The sequence below is a fragment of the Hyperolius riggenbachi genome, chromosome 5 (assembly GCF_040937935.1).
Source record: "Hyperolius riggenbachi isolate aHypRig1 chromosome 5, aHypRig1.pri, whole genome shotgun sequence".
Classification (NCBI taxonomy): domain Eukaryota; kingdom Metazoa; phylum Chordata; class Amphibia; order Anura; family Hyperoliidae; genus Hyperolius; species Hyperolius riggenbachi.
The window spans coordinates 280,679,241-280,699,254 of record NC_090650.1 but is presented as its reverse complement, the minus strand read 5'-3'; the positions used below and the strand labels follow the sequence as shown (position 1 = coordinate 280,699,254).

The 20,014-nt window shown below is 43.5% G+C and overlaps 1 protein-coding gene across 2 annotated transcripts in view; it reads right to left on the bottom strand.

Annotated features, from left to right (window-relative positions):
- The window catches only part of MRS2 (magnesium transporter MRS2), a 77,239-nt gene that overhangs the window by 33,413 nt on the left and 23,812 nt on the right, over positions 1 to 20,014 (bottom strand). Inside the window, exons 8-13 of one of the 2 annotated variants that reach the window (XM_068236980.1) lie at positions 13,166 to 13,318; positions 11,550 to 11,667; positions 10,370 to 10,492; positions 8,362 to 8,410; positions 6,537 to 6,696; positions 4,102 to 6,413 (exon numbers count right to left, since the gene is read on the bottom strand). In XM_068236980.1, the coding sequence (XP_068093081.1) occupies positions 5,693 to 6,413; positions 6,537 to 6,696; positions 8,362 to 8,410; positions 10,370 to 10,492; positions 11,550 to 11,667; positions 13,166 to 13,318 (1,324 nt within the window). In that variant the 3' untranslated portion in view covers positions 4,102 to 5,692. Of the gene's footprint in view, positions 1 to 4,101; positions 6,414 to 6,536; positions 6,697 to 8,361; positions 8,411 to 10,369; positions 10,493 to 11,549; positions 11,668 to 13,165; positions 13,319 to 20,014 lie in introns of those variants that run through there. The other variant, XR_011020895.1, reaches the window with a different exon arrangement.

Sequence of the window (20,014 nt, the reverse complement as noted above, 5' to 3'; positions counted from 1 at the left end):
GAAACATTTCTGTCTTTAAAGAGGAACTCCAGTGAAAATAATGTAAAAAGTGCTTCATTTTTACAATAATTATGTATAAATGATTTAGTCAGTGTTTGCCCATTGTAAAATCTTTTAAATCCCTGATTTACATTCTAACATTTATTACATGGTGACATCTTTTATTGTTGGCGGGTAATGTAGCGGCTCCTTGTTTTTTTGGCAGTTGGAAACAGCTGTAAACAGCTATTTCCCACAATGCAGCAAGGTTCACAGACAGGAAACTGCCAGGAGTACGTACTTTTCTTGTGGGAGGGGTTTCACCACTATGGGCTCTATTCACAAATCTTTTCCACCTTGTTTTCCTCTGTTTCTGTTATCTATGTTACTTTTTTTAAGCTTCCAAAGAGCAAAAATAGAATATAATTAAGGTAAGTAAAGTAATATTGAAATGAAGTTAATCAGGAACAACTTACTTTGAGTGATTATTTTGCTTGTAAATGTGCTGAAAGGTTATTTTTATCAAATAGGTGATAAATAATTCATGTTTGAGAAGTTTTGTGAATAGAGCCCAATATCAGTCATACAGAGCCCCCTGATGGTCTGTTTGTGAAAAGGAATAGATTTCTCATGTAAAAGGGGGTATCAGCTACTGATTGGGATAAAGTTCAATTCTTGATCAGAGTTTCTCTTTAATTTAACGTTTCAGTCCATGAATTAAACTACAGATTTAGACAGGCTGTTAATAAACTGCATGTGAAAATAACTACAGAGGAGGTAACTTAAGGAATGAAGAGAGAACTCTCTCACTGTGTGGTAGTAAGTTTTCTCTTGCTTTATCTCCAGCATGATCTTAGTGAATTGAGGCCAATGTCCCAGGAAGCTGAGATATATACTACTGACTTTTTTATTTATTTATCCTCACTATACGCCAAAGCTGTTTTGTGCCAAGGCAAGAGTTTTATTAATGTATTCCCTTATCAGTGAGGGTTATGCTATAGTCCCGACTGGAGAGAAACTGTCACTTGCATACCTGAAAATGTAACTCTTTTAGGCAGAAAAAGAAGAAAAGTAACAGACTAGTTATTTGTATGCTTGGCACTGTACATACACGTCTCATCATGTCACATCACCCAAGGTTAACTTTAAACCTGATCAAGTCCTGAAGAGACTGTGTCTTGGCCTCACTATAAATCCATTTCCAAAAGGAAGTTCTACAACTCCTGCTGTGCTAATAAAGATACACAACGTCACACACCTAGTTTATTTTACAGGACTATTACATGAATGCTGTTTAGAAGTTATTCTGCTATTAATATTTGAAGGCCAAAAAAAAAGTGTAAACAACAAATGTTATTCCCATTTAGTACCCTTTTTGGAATTCTTCGGGCTGGTTCAGACGGACGTCTGCGGAGCGTTTTTAAACGCCGCGTTCAAACGCCCGCGTTTTTTTTTCAAGAACGCTAGCGTTTAACTGCTAAGCGTTTACAGGCTTTTATTAGCTTTCATGTAGTAGCGTTTGCTAGCGTTGCGTTTTCTTGGCTTTTGCTGGCTTTTACAGGAAGTGGGCGTTTTTAAAGGGAAAGGGCTTGGTTATGTGTCTGCAGGAAGCGGAAATACCTTTGTACTTCCTGTACTCCGAGTGCTGGTGACATACTTTGCCCAGAGCTCTGGTTTGTATTGTGAATTGCGTTTTTCTTGCTGGAGATATGGATGAGATTCAAGCGTGCCTTGTTCAGCTGAAGCTTGTGACTCTCAGGGCGCTTCTGTCGAGGCCTCCGACGGGTCACAGGGTGAGTGCTGGGAGGCTGTGGGTTCATCCTATTGTTGCAGAGAGATCCAGTAGAGGTGCATTTATGTCCCTTTACCACGATCTCAGAAGACATCCTGCTCGTTTCTTTGGCTACGTGCGGATGACCGTGGATTCCTTTGACGAGCTGTTGGTCCTGCTATCTCCTTCCCTTCACAGGCAGCATACCAACATGCGTTCACCAGTGAGTCCTGCTGAGCGTCTCCTGGTGACACTGCGGTGAGTACACCTAATGTATGTAGTTTATTCGCTGTGTGTTACAAGTGTTTTTTTGTGTTTGTGAAGGCTAATTTTTTTTTCCCATTTTTCTAGATTCCTTGCTACGGGTGAGACTTTTGCCTCCTTACACTACCAGTTTCGTTTGGGTAGATCAACAGTGCAAGGGATTGTTCACGACACGTGCCAGAAGATATGGGAAGTCTTGCAGCCAATCTTCATGCCTTCACCGACTGAGCAGTTGTGGAAGGATGCTGCAGACTCCTTCCTTAAAAAGGCCAAGTTTCCAAATTGTGTTGGTGCCGTGGATGGAAAACATATTCGGATACAACTTCCAAGTGGTTCTGGATCACGGTACTACAACTATAAGAAGTACTTTTCAGTGGTGCTCATGGCAGTTGTCGATGCCAACTATAAGTTTCTGACGATTGATGTAGGATCCTATGGCAGTACTGCAGATTCCAACATCTTCCGATCGTCTCTCATTGGCAGCCGGTTGTACAATGGTACTTTGAACCTCCCGGGGCCTAAACCAATCCAGGAACATGGGGAACCAATGCCACATGTGATGGTCGGAGATGAAGCCTTTGCACTTCATGTCAATTTGATGAAGCCATACCCAAAGAGAGATCTGGACACAAAGAAGAAGGTGTTTAATTACCGTCTCACCAAAGCCCGCCGTTTTGTGGAGTGTGTGTTTGGAGTGTTGTCTAACAAATGGCGGGTTTTCCACAGCACTCTGGTGATGACCCCTGACCATGTAGACAATGTTGTAAAAGCAGCATGTGTACTGCACAACTTTGTGCGTGAAAAGGAAGGTGTGAATTACGATGAAATTGTGGATGCGGCCTTCACAGATCACACTGGCAGCTTCGTACGTCACACCTCAGCAGCTGGAACTGTCCGTGACAAATTTGCAAACTATTTTGTATCTTCTGTGGGAGAAGACCCCTTTCAATATAGCCAGATTTAATTTAAAAAAAAAATTCCTTTTTTTTTTTTTCCCCTGTGAATTGTATGGTTGTATGTTTTCTTACTGCATGTTGCCTGTAATAACCGCATGCCACTTCCTGGAAAAATCCTTGGGAACAAGCATGCGGTTATAGTGGGCCTTGGGGAAGCAGCAAAATATGGCATGCTGGTCCATATTGTGATGCTTACTTACTCGCTTTGTAAAGGGTGGTGGGGCGGGTAGCATTGGGAAGCAATAGCCACTTGCCACTTCCCGGAAAAATCCTTGGGAACAAGCATGCGGTTATAGTGACCCTTGGGGAAGCAGCAAAATATGGCATGCTGGTCCATATTGTGATGCTTACTTTTACTCGCTTTGTAAAGGGTGGTGGGGCGGGTAGCATTGGGAAGCAATAGCCACTTGCCACTTCCCGGAAAAATCCTTGGGAACAAGCATGCGGTTATAGTGACCCTTGGGGAAGCAGCAAAATATGGCATGCTGGTCCATATTGTGATGCTTACTTTTACTCGCTTTGTAAAGGGTGGTGGGGCGGGTAGCATTGGGAAGCAATAGCCACTTGCCACTTCCCGGAAAAATCCTTGGGAACAAGCATGCGGTTATAGTGACCCTTGGGGAAGCAGCAAAATATGGCATGCTGGTCCATATTGTGATGCTTACTTTTACTCGCTTTGTAAAGGGTGGTGGGGCGGGTAGCATTGGGAAGCAATAGCCACTTGCCACTTCCCGGAAAAATCCTTGGGAACAAGCATGCGGTTATAGTGACCCTTGGGGAAGCAGCAAAATATGGCATGCTGGTCCATATTGTGATGCTTACTTTTACTCGCTTTGTAAAGGGTGGTGGGGCGGGTAGCATTGGGAAGCAATAGCCACTTGCCACTTCCCGGAAAAATCCTTGGGAACAAGCATGCGGTTATAGTGACCCTTGGGGAAGCAGCAAAATATGGCATGCTGGTCCATATTGTGATGCTTACTTTTACTCGCTTTGTAAAGGGTGGTGGGGCGGGTAGCATTGGGAAGCAATAGCCACTTGCCACTTCCCGGAAAAATCCTTGGGAACAAGCATGCGGTTATAGTGACCCTTGGGGAAGCAGCAAAATATGGCATGCTGGTCCATATTGTGATGCTTACTTTTACTCGCTTTGTAAAGGGTGGTGGGGCGGGTAGCATTGGGAAGCAATAGCCACTTGCCACTTCCCGGAAAAATCCTGGGGGAACAATACACATTGAATAAAGTAAAAACTGACATTGTTTTTCTGAATTATTTCTTTTTAATAAAAAAAATTTAACAGAAAACATTCTCCGTTTCAATATTATTCATATATGAACTATATGTAACTGTATGTACAAAAAATATTTACAAAGCCTTGATGTGCTAACAACAGGCACAGGAGGAGAGCCTGAGAGGGCCAAGGTTTGTGGCTGATGGAGAGAAAGTCCATCACCTCATGGGGGACCCTCTGCCTGTGGCCTGGGGGGTAGCTAAGCAGCCTACCAAAGCCACAGACAGAAGGTCCTACCATGAGGAGATGGACCATCTCCCCCTCAACCACACATGGTGTTTACAGTGGGAGCACATAAATGTGTATGCTGTGCTACAACAGTAGCTCACACAGTAGGAGGCACAGGAGGAGAGCCTGAGAGGGCCAAGGTTTGTGGCTGATGGAGAGAAAGTCCATCACCTCATGGGGGACCCTCTGCCTGTGGCCTGGGGGGTAGCTAAGCAGCCTACCAAAGCCACAGACAGAAGGTCCTACCATGAGGAGATGGACCATCTCCCCCTCAACCACACATGGTGTTTACAGTGGGAGCACATAAATGTGTATGCTGTGCTACAACAGTAGCTCACACAGTAGGAGGCACAGGAGGAGAGCCTGAGAGGGCCAAGGTTTGTGGCTGATGGAGAGAAAGTCCATCACCTCATGGGGGACCCTCTGCCTGTGGCCTGGGGGGTAGCTAAGCAGCCTACCAAAGCCACAGACAGAAGGTCCTACCATGAGGAGATGGACCATCTCCCCCTCAACCACACATGGTGTAAACAAAAATAGCACACACCTTACCAGGCACCAGGGGATAGCCTCACAAGAAGGAGGTCAGTGGCTGAGGAAGAGACAGTCCATCACCTCATGGGGGACCCTCTGCCTGTGGCCTGGGGGTAGCTAAGCAGCCTACCAAAGCCACAGACAGAAGGTCCTACCATGAGGAGATGGACCATCTCCCCCTCAACCACACATGGTGTTTACAGTGGGAGCACATAAATGTGTATGCTGTGCTACAACAGTAGCTCACACAGTAGGAGCCACAGGAGGAGAGCCTGAGAGGGCCAAGGTTTGTGGCTGATGGAGAGAAAGTCCATCACCTCATGGGGGACCCTCTGCCTGTGGCCTGGGGGAAGCTAAGCAGCCTCCCAAAGCCACAGACAGATGGTCCTACCATGAGGAGATGGACCATCTCCCCCTCAACCACACATGGTGTAAACAAAAATAGCACACACCTTACCAGGCACCAGGGGATAGCCTCACAAGAAGGAGGTCAGTGGCTGAGGAAGAGACAGTCCATCACCTCATGGGGGACCCTCTGCCTGTGGCCTGGGGGGAAGCTAAGCAGCCTACCAAAGCCACAGACAGATGGTCCTACCATGAGGAGATGGACCATCTCTCCCTCAACCACACAAGGCACGTACACATAGTAACAATCAACTTAGCAAAGCAGTGTAGTTATATGTCGTCTATTATTGGTGAATCACTCCTGGACTGCATCCGTAGAGCGGCAGATACAGCCTCTGCAGTACTTTCTAAACTGGTAACAGTTGATGTTGGTGCACGCGCTGGAAGATTGGACTGTCCTTGGTCGTAAGTGCTTTGCTGTTGACTATACGGATACCAGCTTGCTTGGTAAGGGTGCAACATATGTGTGTAAGTGCCGGGGGGTGGGCCATAGTAAGGTGGTCCTGCTTCTTGTGTTGCTTGAGTTTGCCAAGGTTGCGTTGTTTGAGTTGAGGTGGGTGCACTAGTGGTTTTCATTTGCATAACCATAGTAAACAGTTTCTGTTTCATGTCGTCCCATTTGCTTTTTGGAACCTCCCGTGCCTCCTTTTCCAGAGCCCTAAAAAATGTCCCCAAACTATCCTGTGGCTCCATTATTTTGGCAACATTCTTCTCCACATCTTTAATTAAAGAAACGACATCCGCATTAGCAGCTTCCGGGACGGTTCTGGGCCTATTCCGTCTAGAGACAGTTACCACAGGTGATGTGGGTCGTTGCGCACTAGTCGGTGTGGATGTTGACTGTGTGCTCACATTTGCATTGTCGTCCTCCTCCTCTGTCTCTCTGTTCTCAGATGATGACCTCAAGGATTGACTGAGAGATGCAATACTGCCGTCATCTTCCTCCTCAGGTTCCTCCTGTGCCTCACTTCTAGCTGCATTTGTCGTTGTTCTGGAATTATAAGAAAAGATATACAAAAAATATATATATTATTTTGCAGTATTAGCTGAAAAAGCAGAAAACTACTAACTTTGGATAGTATAGTTTTCCAAACAAGAATGGTTATTTTATTACCTTCTCCTCTCCTGTGTGTTGCGGAGAAAACCTAGCTGATCGAAAAGTGGGTGGTAGCGGTATCGACTAGGAGCTTTCCCACTCCTGCTTTCCCTGCTGTGGCGGAGGTCTTTCGCGTAGCGGTCCCTTATGGACTTCCATTTTTTTTTAAGCATTTTTACTGGAAAACAAAGGCAGAGAAACTTGATCAAATATGTGTAACTTTCACATCGGTTCCGTACAAAAAAAAAAATATGCTTTCAATTACTTATCCTGATTGTAAGGTGGGGAGGTACAATGCATTGGGTGGGCCCGTGGGGAGGTACAATGCATTCACTGTGCCCGTGGGGAGGTACAATGCATTCACTGTGCCAGTGGGGAGGTACAATGCATTCACTGTGCCCGTGGGGAGGTACAATGCATTTAGTGGGCCCGTGGGGAGGTACAATGCATTCAGTGGGCCCGTGGGGAGGTACAATGCATTCAGTGGGAGGTACAATGTATTATAAGATCATACAGTGAGCCGCATCATGTACTTACAAATGTTGTCTCTAGTAGATGCACTATACTCCGGATACAGCTCAAAAAAATGTTTGCAAACTTCCTCCCAAGCGCGTGCCTTCCGTACATTGTTGCTGTATTCCCTGCAGGTACTGTCCCAAATGGCAGGGCGGCCATGTACCTGCTCAACCAGCTCTCCCAGCTCCACATTGCGCTCTGCTGCTGTCGCCATCGCTCTAGCCTGTCTCATCACTTCCTTTCACATCATCACTTCCTTTCGCATGGAATTATGGTTCTCCTTCCTGTTCTGTCCCCTCCTCCAGACGCCTTTGCAGACTTTCACTAGCTTTCACTGGCGTTCGAGCACGTTCGAACGCTACGCGGCCAGACGCAACCGCCTTCCAGAAGCTGCATGTTGCTTTCAGGACTAGACGCGACGCCGGGATCAACCGCCAGGCGTTTATGAAAGCTTGCAAAAGCCAGCCATAAACGCTCCCATTCACTTGAATGAGACGGCGGTAGATCCAAAAAAACGTCGCGTTTGAAAGCCCGCGTTTAACGCCGCAAAAACGTCCGTCTGAACCAGCCCTTCTTTAACTGTTCTGTGATGATACTATTTGTTCAGTAATGTGTATTTTAACAGCAATACCAATTTTTACCTGCAGATGGTAATGTGTAAGAACAACACTAAAAGAATCTACTATAAATGAATAAATAAAACTATTCTGAGCAGAGATGCTCAATGAGCTTCCAATTGTCCAAGCTGATGCAAATTGCATGCATCTTGGTATTAATCCAAATCGGCAGCAACTGCACATTATCAACCCAATTTCAAGCTGTATACTGTATGCGGTTTGCAGCAAGAGTTGCATCAGCTTGGAAAATCAACATCTCAATCATCTCTGATTCTGAGACAGAGCAATGCTTCAAGGATAAAGAGACCTAAGGAAAAATAGGGGGAATAAATATTTGAAATGCCCCATAACAAAGACGATCTGTAAGGCCTGGGTTCTTCCCAGAACATGGCTAATAATAGTTTTCATATTAACTGAAGTATAATTCGAGTCTTAAAACTGAAAAAATATAATTCTATTAAATTTCCTCACAACATATTTCAGAGTTCAGTATGCTACAGTCCACATAAATTGTCCTTGTCCATTTGGGAGAGTGAGAGAAGACCATGTGGAAGGTCAGTATCATGATTAAAACGTCTTCATGGCCAACACAAGCCTGAGTCGATCGCATTTGGTTTGGTGACTGGGAAATATCACTGTAACAGTCATGCTGCTTCGCAATCCACAATTGTATTTTTTTCCATAGGAGAAACAAGATTAAACCTTAGTACCATTTACAGCAGCAGATCTTCCATTTGAAAGAACTGTCCTCTTCAGGAACTGGAGAAAACAGGAAAAGAAAAAAAAAACATTAGGAATATCCAAAAATATATATATTTTTTTAATTCCTTATTCAACTTAATGCTTTGATGAGAAGGTATTTGCGGAGGTCAGTGTAAGAAATGCAAAAGTGTGCTACTTATATGTTACAACTTGTTTATTGCTTTCGTTATTGGATGGTGTTCCCAATCAGTAAGGCAGGGGACACACTTGACCGTTTTCGTGCATATTTTCTGCACAGAAAAACTGATTTAAACTGAGAACTCCTGTTGATCAATGGGCTAGTTCACACTTAAAGGAAACCAGAGATAAAAATAATAAAAGATTTATACATACCTGGGGCTTCCTCCAGCCCCATGTGCACGGATCGCTCCCACTCCGCCGTCTTCAGCTCCGGTATCGGGTCACGTTACTTTAGCCAGTCGCGGCCAGTCTGAACAAGTGAAATGTGCTCTCTACGTAACTCTCCAGTGGCCACTGGAGAGATATGTAGAGAGCGCACTTCCTCTTGCGCAGACTGGCCGCGACTGCAGGAAGTTACGGGACCCGATATCGGAGCTGCAGACAGTGGAGGACGATGGCATGGGAGCAATCCGTGCACATGGGGCTAGAAGAAGCCCAGGTATGTATAAGTCTTATTTTTTATCTCTGGTACACGTAGAAGTGCACATTTTGTAACTTTTCTCTATCAATTACATTAGCTGCTGTGAAAAAAAGTGCATGTTTTTCTGCATACAAACGCACATATTGTGTAGAAAATGTATGCAGAAAAACACGTGCAGAAAACTGAAAGACAAGCGTGGCCCCTGCCTAACACAGCTATAATTGTTATATACATTATTTGCAACTTTACAGTAGGTTATGCTGCCAAAAGGAGGTTGTTGTTTGTGGTACAGCATCAAAAGCCAATGCAGTCCCAAGAGGTAACACATAATATCGGTGCCTGGTATAAAGTATATGTTTGTGCAATGCTTCTCTTGAGCAACATCTACAAAAGAATATCCAAAATGTCCTTTCATTTTTCACCTAACGGCAGTCTACCTATTTGTAGACATGTATGATATACTAGATTCTTTCTGAGCACTTATACACACTACTGAGCATACTGGAGACGTTAGGTACTTAAAATCGAAACACTTCGATTTTCAGTTGTCGTGTTTTCATATTTGAGGGTTAAACACATTTATAAAATTGTAGAACACCTATTCTTGTTTCCCTCTATAGCACAGTTCCCCAGCCTTGTCCTCAAGGCCCACCAACGGTACATGTTTTGCAGAAAACCACACACATTCACAGCTGAGGTAATTAGTGTCTCAGCAGAGCTGATTACCAACCTCTGTGGATTTCCACAAAACATGCACTGTTGGTGGGCCTTGAGGACAGGGTTGGGGAGCACTTACAATTTGCCCATAGCACTAAAAACCTGGGATGTGTTTTTTAAAAGTTATAATTGCAGTGGCCCTTCAGGCTCCCAGTGTAGTGCCCACGGAGTAAAGAAAGTGGAGTGGCCAGTTTTTGTTGTGATTATATAGCTTAGATGGCTTATTCTCTATAATGCCTGTGCCTACACCAGAGAGACCCTTCATCTCTAGATAGAGAGAAGTACCTAGTAGTTACCTCACTAGGAGAGAGGAGAGAGTGTGAGTGTGAGCATGGTGGGGTCCTGTTATTCTGCAATGGGAGGCTTTGGGTGTAGAGTTTGGATGGGTGAATTTTGACATTAGGTTAATTAAGGGGAAGGGGAGGGAAACATTAATAAGAATCCTGGAAATGGGATTGAACTGCCTTATGGTATTTCTGCTTGGATAAAGTATAATGAATTATAATACTGTTGGGCCCTCTGTATTCCTGGACCTCATGCCTTTGATGAAGCTGCAGATCCTGTAAGCAAATAACTTTACAACAACATTTAATGCACATAAATAAAATTAGTCATTTTAAACACCATTTACTACATACCGAGCAAGACTTTAATGGTTTTGATGGTTCTAAGTTCTTCCCAAGAAAGGAAAGCAAACGCCTCCATATAAGTCCACTGCCTAAGAACATAACTCCTGTAATAAACCAAAACACTTGTGGGTCCTGCATAGGGAGACAAAAAGAGAAATGACTTATTTGAACATACAGCAAGCAAATGGAAAATGTGAAACATTCTAAAACTAATGCTAAAACTATGCACACTAACTGTGATTCTGTAAGTGGCATTGCCCAGACTGGTAAAGACCATAGTAAGGGCTAACACACACACACTTTGGCAGGCAGGTTAAAGCAATGCATATACTGTACAATAGGCAAGGACATCAAACACTGTATGGTTAGCACTGTTTAGTGTTCCCAGTTATGTGGTGCGCAGCACATTCCAAGAATGGACTGCGGTGTACATTCCAAGAATGTACTGCACACATTTAGACCCAAACTTTAGCAGTATCCTCATTCATGTTGTTCCCATGCTCCCCTCTGTGTACAAATGCAGCTGTACTGCGCATATGCGCGAGTGTACAAGCAGCTTGGTGCTACTGCACAGGTGCAACAGTACTCACGCATGCGCAGTACGGCCATGCCCGTGCAAGGAAAAGAGCATGGCCGCAAAAAGAAAGAGGGCCCCAGCCAGCAGTGGCGGGGCCTGAGAGGAAGTGGAAAGCCTCTGGGGCATCCAGAGGCTACCCACTACTTAGGTAAGCATCTATCTTTTTTCCTGCAAAGTTACAGGTTAGCTTTAAAACTGCTAAATTTTAGGCAGTAATAAAATGCCTTGTAAGTTTTGTTCTTTCAAATAACATGAAAAAAAAAAAAAAACACAAAACATTAAAAATAGAGTCTGAATTATCATGAGCTTGGGCGTTTGAGTCAAAAGGCTTTATGTTAAGACTCAACAACCCTGAGGCCCTGTTCACAGTTGTCAGTTGCGTTGCAGAAAAATTCTGCATGTCAACTCACTGCCCATACAATTCTATCAGCCTGTTCACACTACTGCATTGTAACTTATTCTAATTCGCTGAATGCAGGCTTTATATTAAAGTCTATGCCCAGTCTCCACTGCAGTTCAGTCATTATAACGCAATACAACGCATGCGTTATGCAATTGACCACTGTGAACCTAGCCTGAGACAGACAGACAGACAGACACTTCAGTACTTACATCCTCAAAAGTAGATTCTAAGTTCATTCCAAAAGCAACTCCAATGAGACCAAACAGGGACAGGGAGAAAGTTCCCATTGTGAGCTGTAGATTCAGCCTCATCATTACATTTCGGTGACTAGAACACAAGCACAGGGGCAAACAAATTCAGAAACAAGACTACAGACAGGGTTCCGAGTTATAATAGAGTTTTCAATGATTTGTAAGAGTTAGCCTTTAGTAGTTGTAAAATGCAAAATGAATCCCATTACCGAGTGCTCCTTGATGTACCCGAGTTTATAAGTGATACATGCTAATTGTGTACTCGTGTATTTAAAAATTATTTTAGATTACAGAGAATACACACTTAGCCCTATTTTATACCGTATGCGACTTAATTTTTTTTTTTTTTTTGCAATAAAGTATTGAATTTTAATATGTCCTCGCTACAGTACACACAGGACAATGTATTCATTTACAAGGATAAGGATCCTGTTCACAAATGCTTAAAATCTATAAAGGATTATGGAAGCAAATAAGGTAAAAGGGACTTGAAGGATGCAGAATAGATAAAGGGGTTTGTAGCATCTTGGCTGAAGGTCAATTCACAAAAAGTAGTTCTAACAGAATCAGCTGCACAACCAATATGATGACCATTTTATTTAGTATCAAAAACACTGAACAACACCATTAACCCTCCTGGCGGTTTGTCAAAATCCGCCAGGGGGCAGCAAATACGTTTTTTTTTTTCAAATTTTTTTTTCTTCATGTAGCGAGACGAGGTCTCACAGAATCGGCTGTGAGATGCGGCGATGCGTATAGCGGTGGATCGGCAGCGATCGGGCAGCAAAAAAAAAAAAATAAATTATGCAAATCGGCCCAGCGGGGCCTGAGCGGTGCCTCCCGGCGGCATAGCCCGTGCTCAGCACAGGCTTACCGCCAGGGAGGTTAAAGTGAACCTGAACTGAGTAAAATACACACGGTGTACCTGAAAATGAATATTACATACTTACCTCGTCATCAGTTCCCCTCAGAAGCTCACGTTCTCATTTTCTTCTAACAACGATTCCTTCCAGTTCTGCCAAGATTATGCAAACAGACAGTAACTGCTTCATTGAAGGCACGAGTGAAGGTGAGTCGTGGTGCATATTCATTACCTTATAAGCAGTAGAACTTTCTGGGTATAGTTAAATTGATTTATTTCACTGTTATCACAATTCTGACCCGGGTCATTCATCCCACCCAGGATCAACTGATCCATGTGTGTGCAGGCACTAGGCATTATTGATAAAGTGCTGCTTTTTTCTGTCCTCCCCCACTTACACTGTTGGTTTACAATGAAGGGAACTCTGCTGTGTGGATTTTAATTGTTTTCAATCATGTTGTTCACAGTTCTCTTGTTTTTTGATGCTTAATAAAATGATATCATATTGGTGGTGCAGCCGATTCTGTGAGAACTTTTTTTCTTGTGAATTGAATTGCATTCTGTTGGTTCTGTGTTTTTTTCACATCACCAAACGGTGTGCGGATACGTACAGCTTCTGTTCATTAATCTTGGCTGAAGGTGGCAGCATACACAGATAAATGTAGCAGCTAGGAACTAAAGGCATAACTTGAGAGGAAATATGAAAGCTGACCTGTCCAGGTTAATGAAAATGACACTTTCTGAGTCATCAATCAGCACACGGAGCTCTCTGGCAACATTAGCGAGGTCCTCTGCTTGTCTGTAGTAATTCTCCAAAAGAAGCTCCATCTCCTCAGAGTGATCAATCCTGGAACTGCTCTCTGCACTGCAAAGAAATCACAATACTGAAGGACTGGGATCTAACAACCAGACCAAATATTTTATACATCCACTTTACATGCCCATAGAATACAAGGGACCACTCAACACAATTGTATACTGAAGTTGATAAAATGACTACAGAAGTGGGGGAAAAGCAGACAACTGAAAGTCGCCCATCCACAGTGGTGGATGCATTTTGGTTACTGGCATTAAAAAAAATAAATAAATAAAAACACTGATTTTGTACACCAAGGCTCTGTTGGCAAGAAAACTGAAAAAACGTATGTGGTTATATGCCAAACTTATGGAGTACTGTATATGCCAATATTCAAGTGAAATTTTACATTCAAGTGAACCTGTGAAGATAAAAGAAATTGTACTAGCTACATTGAAGCAAAGAAGACAATTGTCCTCTCACTAAACCGGTCTCTATCGCATCCCAGCACACTTCTGAAGAGAGTTTGCACACACAAGTGTTCTGTGAATCAGTAGCTTGTCAGACAGTATTCACATCATGGCCACATAACATTGATTTATGACCTATGACTAATGCTGATTAGAGATGGGCCGGAACCTCCGATTTTCGGTTCGCAAACTTTCGCGGAAGGTTCGGTTCGCGCGAACTTTCGCGAACCGCAATACTTCAATGGGGAGGTGAACTTCAAAATTTTAAAACATTTCTGCTGACTAGAAAAATGATAGAAAAGATGTTTCATGGGGTGTAATACCTGGAGGAAGACATGGTTGATTAAAATACACATAAGTCCCAGAAACAAATCTGTATTTAATACAAAGCAGTGTTTTAAGGTCAGAAATCTCATTGAATTCAACTGCAGGCCTACACTGCTTTATGACATCAGGAATCTCCCTCACTCCCTCCTCCCGGAGGGTCTCATCTTCCAGGGAATTGTAGTATTTCAAAAGCCAGCTTACATACCGTGGCTGGGAATTGAACCCAGGTCTCAGTGTGCAGTAGGTAACTCATTTAACCACTATACACTACATGCTGAAGCCAGCCTAGCATGTACCATTATGATCAATCCAAGAGAAAAAATAGCTTGCTTAATCCACGGAATTGTACTATATCAAAAGCCAGCTTACATACCGTGGCTGGGAATTGAACCCAGGCTGGGCTGGGAATTGAACCCAGGTCTCAGTGTGCGATAGGTAACTCATTTAACCACTATACCACCAACCACACTACATGCTGAAACCAGCCTAGCATGTAACATTGTGATATACCCAAGAGAAAAATGAACTCTCTCTCTCTCTCTCTCTAAGACTTGATGCCATTGAAGTGAATTTTCAGCTTAAAACCATCAACGGATACCGGCAGAATTTCACAGGCAATTTCGGAATTCCGCCAGATTGAAAAAGCAATTCTGTTCCGACCAAACGGAATGGAATGACCAATCTCCGCCTAAAATTGCGGAAAATACAATTCCGCGGAAAGCAGTGACCATCCCTGAGAGAGAGAGAGAGAGAGAGAGAGAGAGAGAGAGAGAGAGAGAGAGAGAGAGAGAGAGAGAGAGAGAGAGAGAGAGAGAGAGAGAGAGAGAGAGAGAGAGAGAGAGAATCTACCTGGCTATCTGGGGTTCTCTTCGGACAACTGTTGAACACAAAAGGCAAGGCCATGCCTGGGTGGGCTTGAACCACCAACCTTGCAGTTAACAGCCAAACGCACTAACCAATTGTGCCACACAAACTGTGTACCACAAAGACTGTGCATGCAGTTGCTGTTGAATGATTTTATCGGGATGGATGTGTGTCTTTTGGAGGGAGGAAGTAAGTCTGCTCCAAGAAGTTTCAGCATGTAGTGTGGTTGGTGGTATAGTGGTTAAATGAGTTACCTACCGCACACTGAGACCTGGGTTCAATTCCCAGCCCAGCCTGGGTTCAATTCCCAGCCACGGAATGTAAGATGGCTTTTGAAATACTACAATTCCCTGGAAGATGAGTGAGGGAGAGAGATGTAAGGAATAACAATCCGCTAGGAACAAACCTACAAGATCCTAACTAAACCCTCCCTAGCAGAGTCTGTCAGCAGCTGTCCCTTAACTAATTACTGGAGGCAGACGAGTGAGTAAAATGACTGCAGAGCCTTGCCTTGTATAGGGGGGGGGGGGGCTCCAAGAGTGAGTGCAGTCTGATTGGTGATAATGTGCCTGCTGACTGTGATGTAGAGGGTCAAAGTTCTGCTCAATAAAGCATTATGGGGCGAATCGAACTTCCGCAAAAGTCCACCTTCGCTGACGAACGCGAACCACCTAAAGTTCGCCTGGAACCGTTCGGCCCATCTCTAATGCTGATACACCTGTGCAAAGATTATCTGTAATGTTCAGTGTGATTAGACACTCAGAGAGGCTGCTGGTGTCCTATGGTGACCAGTCTTATGAAGCCACCCATGACCCACAAGATCAGGTGCCTTCGACGTTGGTGCACAAATAATGTTCAAGTCATTGTTCATAATGAGCAACATTTTCTGCTGATATGCAAATCTCTGATGGCCCTGAGAAGGAATTATTTACAGCCTATCAAAAGCTTTAGCTGCTGTGTAATTACAAGCTGCCAGTTAACTGATTGCCAGTTGCTATCTTTGGTAGGTACAATTAATTTTGCTTGTTGGGTCAGTGGAAATTTGCATGTTGGAAGGGTTTATGCTAACCACTAATTATTACATGGCAGCTCTGCCCGACAGATTTTCTAGTACAAGGTGACAGAAGCTGGTCAACCACATGTAACAGGATATACGTAGCAGGAATAAAGTGGACAAAACATAGGCCTCAATTTCTAATTGCTGTTCTGTAAAAAATAAAAACTGGTAAAATACAACTGTCGGTATATTAGACTTTTTTCCCCTGAATTCACCATGAATTTCACACATGCAGTAATAGTTTGGCAATTTACCAAAAAACATGGTTTCAATTCACCAAGACCTGTTTGGTAAAAATAATAAGTCTAACCAGCTGTGGAGTAGGTCTTGGCAGCAAGCCGTGTTGTGCTATGGTGATGTTCTCCCACTTCTGGGCAAGAGTTGTGATATTTCTTCTGGTACAAGTGGTCTGTCTAAAACATGAACCATTCCTGCTTCTTTACTCTGACAGCTTACATGAGTAAACGGCATCCCTTTAAACTGCATAACTCCTCTAGTCCATCTGATTCTCTGTATCAGCATATATATATGTACACGTCTAAAAGGTTACACGGAAACCTCTGTGAATGTGCCCTACTTCTGCATCTCATGTTATGTTTACTTTCAGGTGTCCCACCCAGCAGTACATCGGTACCAATTGAGTAAGGGTGTCTCTTTTGCCTTTTAATTTTACTGAATAGCTGATGGCTAGTGATCAACTGCTACAGGCTGGAGGTAAAATACTGAACATCTCACTTGTTTTATGGCATGTTTTAACCTTTGTAAATTGACATTTATTGAGGTATCTACCTCACAAGTCTGTAATTTACATCACTAGTGGGTAATTTTACTTTTCCATTCAGTAAGAGCTTTAGTAAAATGAAATTTGACTAGCTGTTGGTAAAATCAGATGCTTTCTGCATTACAGAATGCGGTAATGCTAAATGAATTGAGCCCATAGAAGAGTATAACCTAGAAAAGGAAAAAGAAAAGGTAAACTATCTTCCACATAAGGCACTTAAACACAGTTTTTTTTTAAAGAAATCCTGTAATAAAAAAAGATACCCCTCTGGGGGATACTTACCTCATGAAGGGGAAGCCTCTGGATCCTAACAAGGCTTCCCCCGTCATCCGGTGTCCCTCTGTTAAGTGCCCGGATCCCCCAAAGTGCAGAGATGTAAATATTTACCTCTCCGCGATCCAGCGTAGGCGTACTAGCGGCCTTTCATTCGGGTAAGGCGGAAATAGCCAAACCCAATTGATCCGCTCTACTGCGCAGACGTGAGTCCTTTTGCGCCTGCGCAGTAGAGCAGATACGATCAGGCTCGGCTATTTCCACCTAGCCCGAAGGAAGAGCCGCTACTGCGCATGCACTGGATCCAGGCTCGAGGATTGTGGGAGGCTTTAGGGGAGCCAGCGCTGGATTACCTGCAGCTACAGGGATGGGGGAAGCCTCATTGGGACCCTGAGGCTTCCCCCTCCCGAGGTAAGTATCCAGGGCTGTGGAGTCGGAGTTGGAGTAATTTTGGGCACCCGGAGTCGGAGTCGTTGATTTCATAAACTGAGGAGTCGGGAGTAGGATGATTTTTGTACAAAATCCACAGCCCTGTTAAGTATTCGGCTAAGGAGTCGGAGTCTGAGCCATTTTGGATACCCGGAGTCGGAGTTTCATAAACTGAGGAGTCGGAGTTGGAGTCAGAAGATTTTTGTCCCGACTCCACAGCCCTGTAAGTATCCCCAGGGGAGTATTTTTCTGATACAGTCTCTTTAAGCAAGAATAGAAATGTTTCTTAGCAAGATGATCTGTAAATGCAGAATTCTGCTGCCAACATCATTTATTTTGCTTTTGTGAAAAAAAACAAAACAAATCTGAATAAATGCTCAGAATTATCAGCTCTAAAATACATTTCGGCAATGCGCACAGTACCCAGGAGTGCTGTAAATGGCAACATTTGTCTGATAAACAGTAAATTAAAAAGTGCAAATGTAATTAAACAGTTTAAAAAATGTTTTAATCTTCAGGAGTTTAATATTGAATACATTCATTAACGTGAAGCGGTGACTAAAGAACCCGCAGACCATCAATCAAGAGAAAACTAAACTTAAATCAATTTTTTGTATCTGACAGAAAACAATTATATTTACATAGGGAAGTCATTAAGCTACTTTGTGAGGGTGAACCTCATTTATAAGCTAGATCATTAGGACTTGTCTTGTAAATGTAATTAATTCAGACTATCAGTTAATCTGAAACTTGAGCATTGCTCTGCAGTACTGGTATATACAGTAGTACAGCTTTTACCATAAATAAATCTCCTTTAACACAACCTAGTTCTGTAACACGAATAAGCAAACAAAGCATGTCTGGAAATGCAACCTAAAGATAGCTGGTAATCTACATGCATACCTCTCCTATGGATTGGAGATTAGGAAATTAAAGTAACAAAAAGTACAAAAGAACCTGAGCTCCAAGCGACAAACTAATTTGACCAACAGTGGATTGTTCCCCCAGCTCCTGGTGTCGGACATAATGCCGCTATAGCTGCTGTTGTTGGATTTAATCCCTTCAGATCAAAGTGTTGGAATAAGTCTGAAACTTTGATCGCTGCTGGTACTATGCTGCGCTATATAATATAAACATTATGTGTGTGCATGTGGGCTCCCCACTGCTTGTGCCACTGCTGGGGATCTAATCTGGTATGGTGTTGTGAGGTCCTCCAAATCAAAGTGTAGGTGCATGTGCATTGCAGGGCACAGCTCCTGCGAACAAGCTAGCACCAGCTCTGCCTCTCCTCCACTGATGGTTGGGTCACCTCCTTGCTAGTGCAAGGAGGTTGAGATCTCACCAGATTCCTGCCTCTCATCACAGGCAGATCACCCACGTACCCTTGCACAGCAAATTTAAAATTAGGAGACAGGGAGCATATATGATGTGAAAAAAGGTTCCAAAAAGAGTTAATCACACAGACAAAGCCAATGTTTCAGGGCCGCCAAGAGCCCTTTTGTCAAGACCGTATGGACTAATGACACTATTTATGATGAGCTGGTCTTATATAGTAGTTCGGGTTGTTGGAAAAAAAAAAAGGTTTTTTTAAAGGACAACTGAAGCAAGAGGGATATAGAGGCTGCCATATTTATTTCCTTTTAAGCAGTACTAGTTGCCTGGCAGCCCTACTGATCCTTGGCCGCTAATACTTTCAGCTATAAGCCCTGAACAAGCATAAGCAGATCAAGTGTTTCTGATATTATTGTCAGATCTGACAAGATTAGCTGCCTGCTTGCTTCGGTTGTTGTTCAGACGCTTCTGCAGTCAATTAAATCAGCAGGATAGCCAGGCAAATGATATTGTTTTATGCTGGGCATACACGGCGTCGAGGGGAGGATTATCAATCGAGCCTAATGGCTCAATTGATAATATCCGACATGTCCGATCACCGCGGGCGGACAATAGTGACGAATCGAGCGGGTGATAAACAGCGCCGGCGGGGACGAGCGGGAATCGATCCGCGCGGACGAGCGGGGGTTGATCCGGCGGCTAATCGGCTGCCAGATCGACCCGAGTATGCTCAGCATTAAAGCAGGGATGTCAAACCGGTCCTTCACACTTTTTTCACACAGCTCAAAATAACTGATGGGTCTAAATCAGGAAAGGTGTGGTCCATTAGGTAGAACACATTCTTTCTGAGTCCATCCTAAACACTGGTATGGATCTGGCCCTCCAGGCCTGGAGTTCAACACCTTTGTTTTAAAGGATATAAATATGGCAGTCTCCATATCTCTCTTACTACAGTAGTCCTTTAAGATGGCTTTTACCTCACCAACCTTATTACTTGGAATGCTGGCTCTTTTGAAGAGTTTACCTGGAACTCTAAGCAAATTCGCTAGGTTAGAGTTCTGGCTATTGCCTGATAAAAGCTGTATACTGACATCTTAAAAACACATACTGTAAGAGGCCATATCGAACGGTGTGTACACATGAAATTACTGTCATCTGCAGGGATCGGGCCTAAATCACTCAGGTGACTGAAGGCTGAGTGCTGTACAAACTTGCAGGGTTTTATTGATATG